The sequence below is a fragment of the Trachurus japonicus genome, chromosome 23 (assembly GCF_045865225.1).
Source record: "Trachurus japonicus isolate A0001 chromosome 23, Traja_1.0".
In the NCBI taxonomy this organism is placed as follows: domain Eukaryota; kingdom Metazoa; phylum Chordata; class Actinopteri; order Carangiformes; family Carangidae; genus Trachurus; species Trachurus japonicus.
In genome coordinates, this window is record NC_140929.1 from 22,944,229 (window position 1) to 22,958,890 (window position 14,662).

Below are 14,662 nucleotides of genomic sequence, written 5' to 3' on the forward strand. Positions count from 1 at the left end.
AATGTCTTGTATGGTCTCAGTTCAAATTGCTTCCTGAAATACATCAGTCACTCCACATCTCAATAACAAAACCCATCTGTTTAAATGTATGGCTGTTGAAATGACTGAAAATATTATTATTGTGGTTATTATGTGGTTCACTCTGGCACTATTAAATGTTGGAGATCAGATTTTTTTAGAGCATGTCACTTGAATTTCCATCCCCATAAAACAAAATGCAGAAGTACATAAATAGAACAGATAGACAGGATTTTGGCAGTCTGTGGACAGCAGCGTCCCGGAGATTAGGGTGTATTCCAGGTACGATGCTTGTTACGTAGGCTCAGTCTATATTTAGTCCACTTACAACACTGCAGATTTGGGATTGCGTTCCTATGTAATGACTCATGGATACCGTACCATCAGCAGCCTCTCTCATGCTTCTTGTTTACTGTAATCACTAACTGTAGAGATAAATACTATCCTGTGATGCATAGTAACCATATAAACAGAAACTGGCATGTCAGCCTATTATAAAAGTGCAGCTCAAGCCCCCTGCTCCAACCGTCTGTGTTCTCACTTCCTGTCAAAACGGACCATTGTGTTTATTAGAATGTCTCACATTCAAGTGTCTCATCAAGCAGGAGATTTACTGTATGGGAAAGGGCTCAGTCTTTGCACACATACTTGCTCACCCAATTGACACATGCGTACACAAATTTAATGCTGGCAATGTGTGTACCTCCGCAGACTCTTGTATGATGAACGGTCCTAACATCATACATCTGTGCTGCGGCTTGAATCAGCTGTGATGAGTTCAAAGATGCTGTAAATTCAACTCATCTGTCTTCCATGACTGATAGAAATGTAGAACATGCACAAGTGTAATCACTCTGCTTTCTGACTCATAAATCATAGCTGGGAATACAGTGTCAAGCCCCGCAATGTCTGTTCGCGGAAGACATTTGTCAAAATGCGCTTTTAGGTTCAGATCCTTTGGTTTGATGGCAACAGAGGCTGCAGATCCTGAAGACTGAAGCTTAGTGCAGTTAAATCACCATCAAAGCTTCTTTTGAAAACAGCTTGTTTGTTTCTCTGTAAAAGTTCACACTCAATTTAAGGTCTCATTTTTCTCACACACTCTGGGCCTTAAACCATGCTGTGGGTTTTAATAGACCTAAAGAATGATATTCAGAAACCTCAGATCCTTGTGGTGCTCTGAACAAGCCTCAGATGACCAATTGTTGTGGAAATCGGTTTGCGTGAGCGTGCAGAAAGCCAACTCCCAGATGCACTGTGTCAACAAGTTAGTGCACTAATTGATTTAAGATTGCCTAATTGTTCTCTGATTAAAGAGCGGTGCTGCTCAGTCTCTTTCTTCCTTTTGATTTTGACTTTATTTATTTAGTTTTTGGCGTGGAAACAGCTGGGCTCAATGTGTCGCTCGGTCTGTGCCCTCTGTGAAGGTCTGGTGCAATCGCGTGAGTTTATTTTCCTTCCGATGTGTCCTTTTCATGTGACGGCCAGATCTGAGAGGTGGCTGCGCAGCAGGGAGCCGGTGATCACGGCATGTCACAGAGCGCTCTGACGTTTAACACACAGGACTTGAGAAAGACTTTGACAGGCTCACATGGAGCTATCAAATACACAGTCATCAAAGCCACTTGAAAAAGTCAGGGACACACAGCAAAGTGGAAAATCAAGGAATTCATTTTAGAAATGGATTATTCAGAAAAAGCAAAAATCTTCGCACATCTATTTCTCAGGCAGGTGCGTCGGAGGGCGACAATCAAGTCCAAATTAGAAAAAGAAGAGTTCCCGCACACTATGCGGGAACTCTTTTTCAGAAATGGATTATTGGAACACCACCAGTTATGTTATGACCATAAATATAATGTATGATGAAGTTTTAAACCCTGCTAACACTTTCTATACAATACCATACATCATAGTCAACGTCATGAGTGTTTCTACCATGGAACTGCAATAAACCAAAGTCTCAAAAAGACAAAACCTGAAGAACCAATCCTGTGGGGCAGAGAGCAAGAAATCAGCATTAGTACAACCGCAAACACAGTTAGGAGCTGGCAGTGAACCAATACCTACGCTAACCGTTCTGAAAGGTCTTCTAGTTGCGGATTTTAGTCACAACAAACTCCTGAACCTCAAATATGTGGCTGAGGCTCTGATGTATGGACACTGCTGTTCCAAATGCCAGTCGAGTGCAAGTAGTGGTGGTGTAGCCTGAAGTAAGTGTAGATGTATTTATTCCGGATGCCCAGATTCAAACTTTGGAGAGGTACTTCAAACAGAATCTGAAGCAAATAGAATAGTATGTTTTAACAGAGAGACCTCGACCAAGCAGCATTCTCCTATGCTGAAAATGAAGAACCAAATGGCCACTTGAGGCTGTCTCTAATAGTAAGCCAGTTCATAGACTCCCATGCTGCACCCGTGCATATGTAAGGGCGTGCTGATTTGATTGACAGTTCATACACCAAGGTCTTGGCTCCATAAGTGCCGCTCCTGTTTGCCCATTTTTGGAATAGCTGCTGGTTCAGCAGAGTCGGGTACAGGCAAGATGGTGATGATAGAAATGCCCATCTTCTGTACTGAATCCCCCCTCAGCAGAGAAACGAAAGACAAATTGAAAAATTCACATGCAAAGAACATTATATCAACTTGATTTGTCTAATCCTATTTTCAGAAAAATAAAAATAAAAATCTAAAAGTCCTGTTTGTATTGCCTCCACTATGGCCCAGTTATATACTGTAACCCACTGAGACCTACTTTGTTTGTCAGGCTCAGGCTGGTGAAACTAAACTTGCACTTGTCTAGTCCTGCATCAGATGGAGGACTGAGGACAGTCGCTGTGTCGCCCGTCTCTCACAGCAGAGTGAAAGGATTAAGAAGGGATCACTTCACAGCCTGTGGGTAACCCCTCTATGGTTTGTCAAACGCATCCTGGGTGGGTCTAAACAAAGTTTAACACAAGTTTACACAAGCAATCAAACAAAACAGAGAAGCTCAGTTGAAACTTGCAAAAGAGCCACATTGCTTTTTATTCAAAAATGTTGGCAGAGATCATTTTGACTTGGAGATGGCTGCATATCTCTCTCTCTCTCTCCCTCCAGCCTGACAATTAAATGTGTCAGTCATGTTAATGACATCAGTTAAAACATGACATTCGCCTGTAATAGTGTTAGAAGGTTTTCTTCCTTTCTTCTTTTTTGACTCTGTTTATTGATCAAAGGAAGGAAATAGTTTTTAATATAACCTGATTTATAATAGGGTATAGGCAAAATAAGCGAAGCTTCAGCCTACACCTTTTCAGTCTAAATGTCTATTGTACACTTATTGTTTACTTTGATTTGCATATCTTCCGTTTTGTTACTTTAAAAAAAAATGTTTTAGACCTTGTTTAGCTCATGTATTTATGTTGAGCTGTAATTTCTACAAAGATTTGCCCTGTCAGGACCGAAATAAACTAAACTAAACTCTAAAAAAGAAAAGAAAAGGCTTGATAGAGTTCAGTGAGGACCTTGTGACTTCTGCTGCACTAATAGACCAAATTCACAATAAGAAGCTATTTTCCTTTTGTTCCGGAGCAGGATTGCGAGCCAGGGGACATAAACGCATGGCCTTAGTGTAAGAGCTGTGTAATTAGTGTTGTTGAAATAGTGGTAGAGGGTGGTACGGGGGAACACTTCAGCAAATGAAGGGATACAGTTGTTTGGCAGAAGCTGAAATGGCTCTAAACAACAACCTCCACCTCCACAGCTGTGGTGTCTGTGGTGCTCCTATCATCCACTCTCCTTCTGTCCTCTGGGTGATGTCCTCCTATCCTGTGAATGAAGGAGCATTAGTGCTGGCTCCTGCTTTGCTCTTGGTTTTTAAGATCTCCTTGGAGCCCATCTCCCACTTCCTTCAATTCATGTATGAGCTGAGATGACGAGGGTAGGGAGAACAGTTTGACAAAATGAATGTATCTTTGTAGCTTGGTCTCTAGTGGACAGTATACAGTATCTGTATTACTGGCTATTACTGGAGTGTGAGGCAAGCAGGAAAGGATTGAGCAGATGAACTGACCCTAGATTAAAAGCACAGACTGGCCTGTCCCCTGTCTGCTGCCCTTACCACCAGGGATAACCTGATGTTCATTCCAGTGGAGAAAGGCAGATGGACAGGAAGAGACAGTTTGTCTGTTATGTGTTGATGGTCGGTGGAATAAAAGGCTACATGGTAGAGGGAGACAAGTGGAAGCTGAAACAGACAAAGAGTGGGTGCCAAAGGGATCATCATGTCAGCCACGGGCATTAGGTTCTCAGGTTGTTCATCCATCTACCCATTCTTGTGAACACGATATCTCAGTAACAGCTTTAGGGAACTTTTCAAAGTTAACACAAAACACAAACAAATAAGGATGAACTCTGTCTGGTAACGTTCTGTTATTATCTCATAGCGTGGTGAATGTGCAGGTCACAACTTGTCCACCAGAGCGTTTTGGAGTTGCTGGGTTGTGTATTTGATGAGTTTGATGAGGGAAACCAAGAAATCCCATCAGCCTCTGTAGCGTAGCTCTGAGCAGCTCGCGGCTCTGCTCCGCTGTTCTAAAAATAGCTTACACCGACTATTAAAGGGACAACGAGGAGTTTCTATGCGGTTATAAAAAAGTCTCACGTTAATGTGGATGAATCTCCGCTACATCCATTCTATATCCATTTTCGATAAATATATCGTTCTGTCTCTATCGTTATTTTGTTATTATTAGTTTTGGCGGAAATGCTGGTCGAGCCGACCAGTGTTTCCTTCGCGGCGAGTCATGAGAATAACGCAGCCGAATCGCCGTTTATGGTCGGAACTACGACGGTATGTGAACCTCTTTGAACCTCTGACTTTAATTATTGGTGAATGAAAACATGAGTCCGTCTTGCGCTGGTCAAATAATTTTACGGTGCGCGCGGAGGCTCATAAATGTAGTGTGAAAACGCTTTGCTTTTCCAAAACTCCTCGTTGTCCCTTTAAAAGTAACGAACCTACTCCTAAAACTATAGGGATTATGGCAAAATGTTGAACTATCCCTTTAAAGCAGATAAATTAGAGCTAGGTTGGTTCATGTCCAGTGTGATGAAAGCAACATGTCAGCTGACATCAGCCGTGCGCCTCCCTGACTGTCTTTTCCTTCTCTCCTAACAGCAGTGTGTCTGTGTTTGTGTAACCTGTCTGCTAGGTCAACCTCAGCCTCAGACTAAACACAATGCAAAGTCGTCCTGGTCAGGCACAGGGTTCACACACACGCACACAGCAGAGCAGAGCAGAGCGACTCTGTTTGATCCCTGTTAAAGTCAGTCAAAGGTGTCACATATTTCCAGTTCACTACAGTCCTGTCAGAATGCCCTATTGGAAATGAACTGGCCTTTTAGTGGCACTGTGGGGCCTATAAATGCACCAGCACACCAGTACGGGCACATAACCAACCGCCAGCACCAACTCTTGACCCCTGTTACCAGCCTGTGCCAGGTGTTTGATTTGGTCACCTGTGGTGCCAGGATCAGCCGCCTGTTAGGACGCCCTGTCTGGCCTGTGTGTGTGTGTGTGTGTGTGTGTCCTCCTGACATTCCTGACTTAGGTGCCACTGCCATCCCACCTGATGTTTCCCGGCACATGAACTGTCGCTGACCAACTGTGTTTGTTTATGAAGTCTAATGGTCTGGTGTTTGAGCGTGCTGTCATGGCTGACCTTTTCTCTGTCTCTATCTCTCCATCCAAACAGATGTGGATGAATGTCAGGACAACAATGGCGGATGCCAGCAAGTGTGTGTCAACACCATGGGGAGCTACGAGTGTCAGTGCACAGAGGGCTTCTTCCTCAGCGACAACCAGCACACCTGCATCCACCGCTCTGACGGTAAGACTGGCACACAGAGACGGTGACGTGAGAGAATGTGAGCTGGTTGTTTCCACTTGATGAAAATCAATCACTGCAGAGGAGCAAAGAGAACACAGAGTTGAACTTAAGGGTTATATAAAGCAGCTTGATGCGTGTTGCTCAACATTTAACAAAACAAAGGGATTATGTTGTCTTCAATGTTACACTTTGCAAGAATGACTTGAGAATGTTGCATTAGTTTATTCAGGTGGGGTGAATTCCCTGTCTTTGACTGAGTGTGTCAGAATGTCGGGGTCAAGTTTAAGGTTGTTTGGAGTCTCTCTGTAGCTGTTTGTGTGTCTTCTGTAGCTTTCAGCATCTCAATGGAGTTGTTTTTAGTTACGTGGTCAGCTCGTGTTTCTTTGCAGTGCTTTTGCGTCAGACAAGATGTTTTGCTTTTTCTCATAGTTAAGTTGTCTTCTCACCCTCTACTTTTGTCTCTTTAGCCATTGTATGCATTTTTGTTGTTTTGCATTACTTTCTCCTAATTTTGTGATTTCTTATGCATTTCTTAGTTGATTTGTGTTTCTTTTTAGCCATGTTGTGTCTCTAATTATTTTACATTTCATTTTAGTTTGTGTGTTTTGTTGTTGTTTTGGGTCTCTTTGTGGTGAGATTGTGTGTCTTGGTATCTGTTTTATGTTTCTTGGTTGTCATTTTGTGTCTGTTTGTTGTCAGCTTCCATCCCACTGCAGTTGTTTGTGTCTCTGTGGCTGTTCTGCATTTCTTTGTGGCCAGTTTGTGTGTCTTGTAGTGCTTTTGTTTTGATAGTTGCTTTACATTTCTTTGTAGTCATATTGTATCTCTTTGTAGTCACTGTGCGTCTCGTTGCACCTCATTGTAATCCTTTAGCCTCATGTTGGAGTTGTTTTGCCCACTTTTTAGTATTTATTTGTGTTATATTGTGACTGTTGTGGTTTTAGCTCTCAGGTTTGTCCCATTCCTCAATCCTTTCCTCAGATTTGGATTTGACCTAAAACATTCCAGACACGACACTTGTGTTTTGCCAATAGTGAAACAAACACTTGACAAGTTACTGATGATAAGTAATTTCCCTTCATACAAATGAGTGTCTTCCCTATGCAACAGCAGCCTGAGGAGGACACTGCTGCTGTCGGCATTTTTATTCCCTTTTGTGGGCTTTTATTAGGCCATATTAGAGTAAAATGTCCAAACATAATACAGGAATGTTAATTATATCCTTTGCTCTGTGCAACGGTGCCTGTAGTAAGCCCAGCAGCTTCCTTGTGTCTAAGTAATTTCCCCTGTCTGTGACCTGTGTGTAGCTGTCAGACAGATGTGGGATTTGAGGGTGCTGACATCAGGTCTGTGCCTTGGTCTGTTGCCCTCTACACCCACACTAATAGACACTGGGTGCGATGTTTGGCATCCAAAAGCCGGTCGGATTTCTTTCAGTCTTTTGACCCCACTATCCCGGCGTCCCTGACCCATTACTCCTGTCACGTTTAATTTATGGGCTCGACAAGGGTTTCGCTGAGGGAGCTGTGATTCTGAGGTGAGGAGGCGTTGCTTTCTCCTTCCCACCACACACACTTTCTCTTAAGCACAATACACGCATGCATACAACTGTGAATGGAGACAGTGTGGCAGTCAAGTTCAAAGACATGAGAGGACAGTCATCTGTCATCTTTGTAACGGCACAAAACGGAGACGCAGGAGGAATGTGGTGAAGGGTGAAGACTGAGGGGGCAGGAGAAGGATCAAATAGAGGAGGAGGCGGCGCCCGAGTGACCTCCCCTCTGTCCCCTCCCTCTTTACCCTGGGCACTCACAGTTCTGGTGCGGTCAGTGCAAAGGCGTGTTAGGAGCCAGTGTCAGGATGTTAGAGGATTCTCTGTGGAGATGCTCAGAGAAAGAGGGGAAGGAGACACAGAAATAGACGTGTGTTTGCTCTCTGGAAACCCCAGAAACCAGCACATGAATACATCTCCCTTTTCCTCTCTCTCTCTTCTGCTTTCCTTCAAAACTGTTTTCTACTAGTTTTGCCCCAGCTCACAATGATGGAAACACACTGAAACAAACCAAGAAACACTATTTATGTGGAAAAGTAAATGGGAAGTCAAATGGAAAAGGTTTCATGGTCTGATTTCCCATTTTCAACCATAAAAGATCACATTTCCTTACCCTTTAAAAAAGGCCAAAACTTTAATCAAACTGTTTTTTTAATTTTTTTATCATGAGCAAAGCTCTCCGTGTTTTCCTCCATGTTGTAAATATTTTCCAGATCAAAGCTGTTACTGTGTCACGGTGTAATTCCTGCTCCTGTCAGAGGGATGTTCACGGTAAACAAGCAGTGAAGATGCTTGTGGTATATTGCTGTTCCCCAGCCTTCAACCACCACCACACGGCCCTCCACCCCATCCACAAATCCTCAATCAGACACTTGTGTCCTCTTCCCTGTCCCGGACAGGAATAGCAGCAGCATCTCAGCGACCCACAGGAATCTCTTTGCACACTTTTTTTTTCCATCCTCCACACCGTAGCTCACTTTGCTCCTGTTTTCAGCCTGTCTCTTCTTTATATCATCTGTTTCTCTGTGACTAAATATCTTCCAGACTTTCCCTGGAAGTTTGTACTTTTATTCATTTATTTCATTTATTATTAACAGTAGAAACTTCAGATCCAGTGTTGGAAATTTACCAAGTGCATTTACTTTTACTAAGTACAATTTTGAGACACCAACTCACACTTTACTTGAGTAGTTACTTTTCAGGCTAGGATTGTAAAAAGTCAGATTATATACTGTAGGAACCTTGAATTTAATTTTTTCTCCACCCACTTAATCTCTCAGACCGCTTCAATGTATTTAATGAACCACTGGACTGGGGTTCGAATCCTCGGCTAGGAGCCGCTGGATAGCTGATTTATATAATGTTGTGAAAACCAACTCCAATGTCAGCAGCTACAAGAATGAAACCTTTACTTGCAAGTACATGGGTATGTTTACAGCAATAAATGATCTTTTAAATGATCTCAGTGCTGTGCTTCTTCCACAACTGATCAGATCATCTCATGTAGGTGAACCTCACATGTTAACTTAGAGGGTTTTGTGAAGTGATTGTGACAGGGTCATTAAAATTAATTTATGTTCAGTTAAAATTCAGAGGTCCAGTCAGACAAAATTCCCTCAAAACTCTGTAACATTAGTTTCTCTCAGCCATTTTTATAATAAACAGCATTAACAATTAATTAATTAATTAATTAACTAAACTCCTCATCTTCTCTTCCTCTGTTGTATCCATCTTTCTGTCATATTTCTTCAACCCACACTCTCTCAGTGTACATTTCACTGTGATTGGGTGAGTCCAGCCATCCGACCGGTTCAGTAAAGGCTAGAAGAAGTTGCCCCGGTTGCCCCAACATGGCCCCGACGTTTTCTGAAGTTTTATTTGTATTTGCGCTTTTGTTGACCCACGCATCTTTAATGTTGACTTGTCGCTCTTTGCCTTGCCAGAATGTAACCGTGTGTAATATGCTGCTGCTCAGACGACGATGACAGTCTCGTTAAGTCATTATAGCCTCATGGCCACTGATACTCTAAACCAGAGGAGCTGTCTCATTGTGTCTCAAGTGTCTTTACTCAGCTCCTGCTCTGCCACCTCAGAGTGTACAGTGCTTTGAGTGTGTATATTGAGTGTGTGTGTGTGTACTGTTTCACCTGGATTTTCTCTCCAGAATATAAAATATGCCACGCCCACAACCAGACTCAAGCCATCTTTCCCCAGTGTGTTGACCTCATCAATGTCCTCTCCAACAACCTGTGGAGAGCCTTTATGCAGCGGAGCTTTTAATTGGCTGGCATATGATGACGATGTGTTACACCAGTCTGCTGAAAACATTTAGCAGGAAATAGGCTCGTCCTCTGTAGTTCATCTCACCTTAACGTGCCGCATTCACCACAGCAGCAGAAGAGAGTTCAGATCAGTCTGGAAGATAAAAATTATTGCGTTAGACAGTTTTGTGCGTGTGTGTGAGAAAAAGAGACAGTTTGTGTTAGATTGTTGCTTTGCATATGGTAAGTGTCAGCTCGCGGCTCATTTCTTTCTCCCTGACACTCGCCTGGGGGATAATAAAGCCTAGCAACAATTGTTTGTTCCATTATGGTGTGTTTCCACTCTGTTGTGCTTCTCAGCTCCGTCTGAAGCACATCCAGGCAAGAACCAAAACTTTGGCCTGTCAGTTGCTAAACATGAGTTGGGAAACAGCTTTCCGAGCAAATGTTCCTGATCTGTCATGACGTGGAAGAGCTATGAGCACATGAGTCAGGTATGGCTCACAGGCCCAACGGTGACAGCCATGCAGGACAGAGGAGCTCATTTCATTTTTTTTTTTTTTAATTTGGGGATGAAAAATACAAACGTGTCAAACAGTGAACAGTGAAAGGCCGGGGCGACCTGCTGCCCTCAGAAAAAGGATTAATTTTTGTGCAGAGGGGCTGCTATAAATAATTGCGGTGTAGGTGTCATTTCATAAGAACGGTGAATGAAACTCTGGATTGTTCACTGTTTTGCAGTTGTGTGTGATTTGCAGCAGCCGTGCTGATCAGTTGCAAAGTAGTGTTAGATATCGCACCGATGCCTAAGAGTTGACCAGGTCTGTCTTTGGGTGTGATTTATGAATTGTGCCTTTTGGACAATGCAACCACGGCCAAAACCGAGTGAAAACAATACGCTTGTAAATTCTTCCCTGAGCTCAACACCAAAATTCCTGGCAAAGTTGGAGTTGGCAGTGAGTTGTGAATTCTAAACACCATCTCATGCGGACGCGACGACTGGCGCTCCAGGAGAATGTTGGGTCTCTGTGTGTGGATTAGACGATCCTCAACAGTGGACTGTGGACAAGAAAAATACACTTTTTTTTTGATTGGAAAGCAATTGAGAGCGAACCCTGACACCGTAGAGGTTCTCCTGATAGTCTGTAGTTAAGATACATTTTTAAAATTCCTTCCTGTTTGAGTTTTTCCTGACAGTTTGAAAATCATTAGGTGGGCGCTGAGCCCTGTGGGGGAAACAGTGGCTCCATGTGATTTACGGGCCAAGCCGGCAGTGATGAAATTGGCCCGTCAGCAGCTCCTTGAAGGATTTATTTAATGGTTGGGATTACAATTAACAGGAGGCAATGGCCCGATGCACGGTGCTCCAACATGCAGGGCACTTACAAGACACGGAGCGCAGCAGTTGATAACTCTTGTACATGCTTGTACACGTATGTGATACATTTACAGCTGGATGTATTTTTTATAGATTTTTCATGAATTCACTGAGTTAGTTCAGTTGAAGATCAATCCACCGTTTTCTGCAAAACACCAGGAGCAGAACACTCAGTCTTCTAAAGTCCAAAATGCCATCTTCAGATTTCTCTCCAGAAACTGAAGATGAAACAAATGAGGAACCTGGGAAACATAACTCAATGATTTGTGATCTCAAATCATATTTTGGAATCACATTTTGAGAGAGCAGCTTGAGAAATGGTCCCCTATTGTCATTGGATAAAAAGGTTTCATGTCATATAAAGGTGAAAGCGAGCCTTAAACCCAACCATCAGGAATTGATGTCACATAATGACCTGTTGTTACTTGAAGTGTCCAGTATGGGACATTTAAGACCATTTGCTATTTATAAGCAAATTAATATCAAAGTTAAATCATTAATTTAGATTGATTACAGTGAATATTTTAGGTTAAAAGCAGATCACATCTGTTTTAATAATCTTCAGTATGACTCGTGTGAGGACTTTGTTTTTGTCAGATATTATAAAGCTACAAAGCCAAAGATACTCAGATACTTACTTAGATAATTCTATCAGTCAGGTATAGACTGATTATAAATGCTAAATGGGGGGAAATGCAACACATTATGTATACACTCTGTATACACCATGTGTTGAGAGAGAGGACGGCAGTGGGAGTAGGGGATGGGGGAGGGGTGCATGTTGGGGGGGGAGAGAAAGAGAAAAATAAACACAGAGAGACAAACATGGTGGAGTGGACCGATGGAAGCTTCATGTGTTTATTTGAAGTTGTGCAAGGAGAGGAAGCAGACTGAAGCTGAGGCTGCTGCAACACACACACACACACACACACACACGGATGCACAAACATGCATTCATGCACAAACACTCCCACACTGACACATGCACACCCACGAGCACATCCTCTTCGTGACGGAGGAATTCTCACTTTAAACAAACCAAAGCAGGATATTGGAGGCGCGGGGAGCTTTTAAATGACAGCCTGGGGGCATGTGGGAACTCTAAGTACAGGGAGCTCTGTCTACCTGCCTCTTATCATCATCAATTACAAACATCATCAAAAGCTGCAAACACTACACCTGTCACACTCCTCCACACGGAGAGAGAGATCAGATAGCGTGCACCAAGCAGGTCATCAGTTTATTGTACCTCCAGTGAGTCAGTTTGACGTAGGAGGAATCAGAAAATAACCCAGATCAAGTCTTATTTATTTATTTATTATCCGTGACAGGAGGCTCCGTCATGTGCTGTGTATTTTAGTGAGACCTTTCTGGCCTGGCCCCCCCCCCAACAAGACAAACAATGACACAATTCAAAAGTGATTTTAGAGTTGCTGAAATATAAATCCACCCCAGCAACATCCTGTCTGTACGGGCAATGTGCACACAAATGTGTTTGTGAGACTTTTGAGTCATACGTTAGCTGGCAGACAAACAGTAAAGCTTTTAGTTAGCGCGCCTGTCTTTGGACAAACCCTGGTTTGTTACCAGCAGGCATCTGTCGCAGCCACAGTTTTAACTGCATGGCTTATTTGTTTCTCATCTAGGAACTGGCACTGTCATTTAATGGGCCGATGTGAATAAAACAGAGGATGTGGAGATAAACTGATAGTTTTAGGTTTATTTTTCAAGTACTTCATGCATATTGGGATAAATTCTGTGAATGAACACACAAAGAAACAAAGTCATCATCAAAAATTGTGACGCATGGGGCGTCGCGTGGCGTAGTGGTTAGAGCGGGCGCCCCATGTATAGAGGCACAGTCCTCGCTGCAGTCGGCCCTGGTTCGAGTCCCGTGTCGGGCGCCATTTACTGCGTGTCATCCCCCCTCTCTCTACCTCCCCGTTTCCTGTCTGTCTCAACTGTACTATCCATAAAGGCATAAATGCCCAAAAATATATATACTTAAAAATTGTGACGCATGCTCTACAGTAGTTGGCATCGATAACCTTTAATGTCACATCTCAGCACTGGAGTTGTGGCCTTTGTGTTTGTGGTTTTATCCTGAACTTTCCTCCTCTGTTGTCTGAGGTCCTTGACATCCAGGTGTGTGTGTGTGTGTGTGTCTTTGGGTGCTGTGTGGCTACAGGGGCTCTACCGCTTTGTGGTTGTTGTTGTGAGTGTGTGTGGATGCTGCTGAAACGCTGCGAAGCTCAGAGTGTTTACCTTTGAGCTACAGCCAGGCCTTAACGTGAACTTTCCTTGTAACGACAGTATATTACTGAATCATTGCACATATGCTCATGTACTGTACACTCATGGCAGAGGTGTTTAGAGTGACTGATGCTTTCCTCCTTAGTTTAAACATTATTGCAGCATGTGATGTAAACAAGCTCCTATGACTGAGCAATCTCTCTCTTTGAGGTAAACAGGAGTTATTTATAGTTATTTACCTGTCAGATGAGGGTGGGATTCATGTTTTTTCTCTGTTCTGCTCTCTTTCCCCTCTGAGGCTATTTTTAGCTCAGAGTTTGTCTTTGGTCAGCGCAAATGTTTAATACGAGAGCATGGAGCTGACCTGCTACTCAGCTACACACAGGAAGCATAGGGAGAGGGATTACAGTAAAACACACATGCACGTACAGAAAGTATTCTGACCCCTTCATCTTCTCTTCATGGTGTTTATGGTGCAAAATCTCATTTTGAATGGGTAAAAGTTGTCTGTCAGTGTACACTCAACAACCCGGTTTTAATGATGTTTGATATGAGTCTACAGGTTGACTACAACCGTCTCAACAGCTCTCTATTAAACAGGTCTTTATTGTAAATGAAACAGGTCTTTATTGTAAATGAAACAGGTCTTTATTGTAAATGAAACAGGTCTTTATTGTAAATGAAACAGGTCTTTATTGAGGCCATTCTGAGTGAAAGATAAACGACAGCCTGCTGGAGACGGTCAAACACCTCAGAGTGCCAAGGTAACTGATGTTGAACATCCAATCTGACGGACCTCGAGCTGATCTAACCGCCGACATCAAGGCGTGCAGAGCTTGTCGAGCCGCTTGAACAGAGTTTAATATACTTGTAAAGGAAAGTTTATGGATTTTAATGAATTAGCATAATGAGGTCAAAATGCTAATCATTTTGTCTGTGTAAAATATAATGTACAACAAAGTTAAGTGTGTAAAAAGTGAAGGGCTCTGACTATTTTCTGAAGTAAATCTTCTGTATGCCAGATGAAACCAGTCTGATACACACACACGCGCACACACACACCCACATTCACTCACTCTGACTCGGTCAACAAGGGCTGTATGATGTTGCCCAAATGTTCTTCCTCTCTCTAACAGCAGCAGCTGGACTGTGTTAACAACATTGGCCTTCTCTCAGGCCTTCATGTAAACGTTGCTGCGTTGACGCCGTCATGTATTGAAAGAACCATACCTGTGGTTTTGCAGGTTGTAGCTCATCAACTACATTATGTCTACTTTACTTTCTATGACTGCTGACCAGTTTCCATCCTCAGGCAGCTGGGCAGGTTTCA

The 14,662-nt window shown here is 42.9% G+C and overlaps 1 protein-coding gene across 2 annotated transcripts in view; it reads left to right on the top strand.

Moving 5' to 3' along the window:
• scube1 (signal peptide, CUB domain, EGF-like 1) overlaps window positions 1-14,662 on the top strand; it is a 106,242-nt gene that overhangs the window by 28,513 nt on the left and 63,067 nt on the right. For both annotated transcript variants that reach the window (XM_085768850.1, XM_085768851.1), the window contains exon 4: window positions 5,754-5,888. In XM_085768850.1, the coding sequence (XP_085624976.1) occupies window positions 5,754-5,888 (135 nt within the window). The remainder of the gene's footprint in view (window positions 1-5,753; window positions 5,889-14,662) is intronic.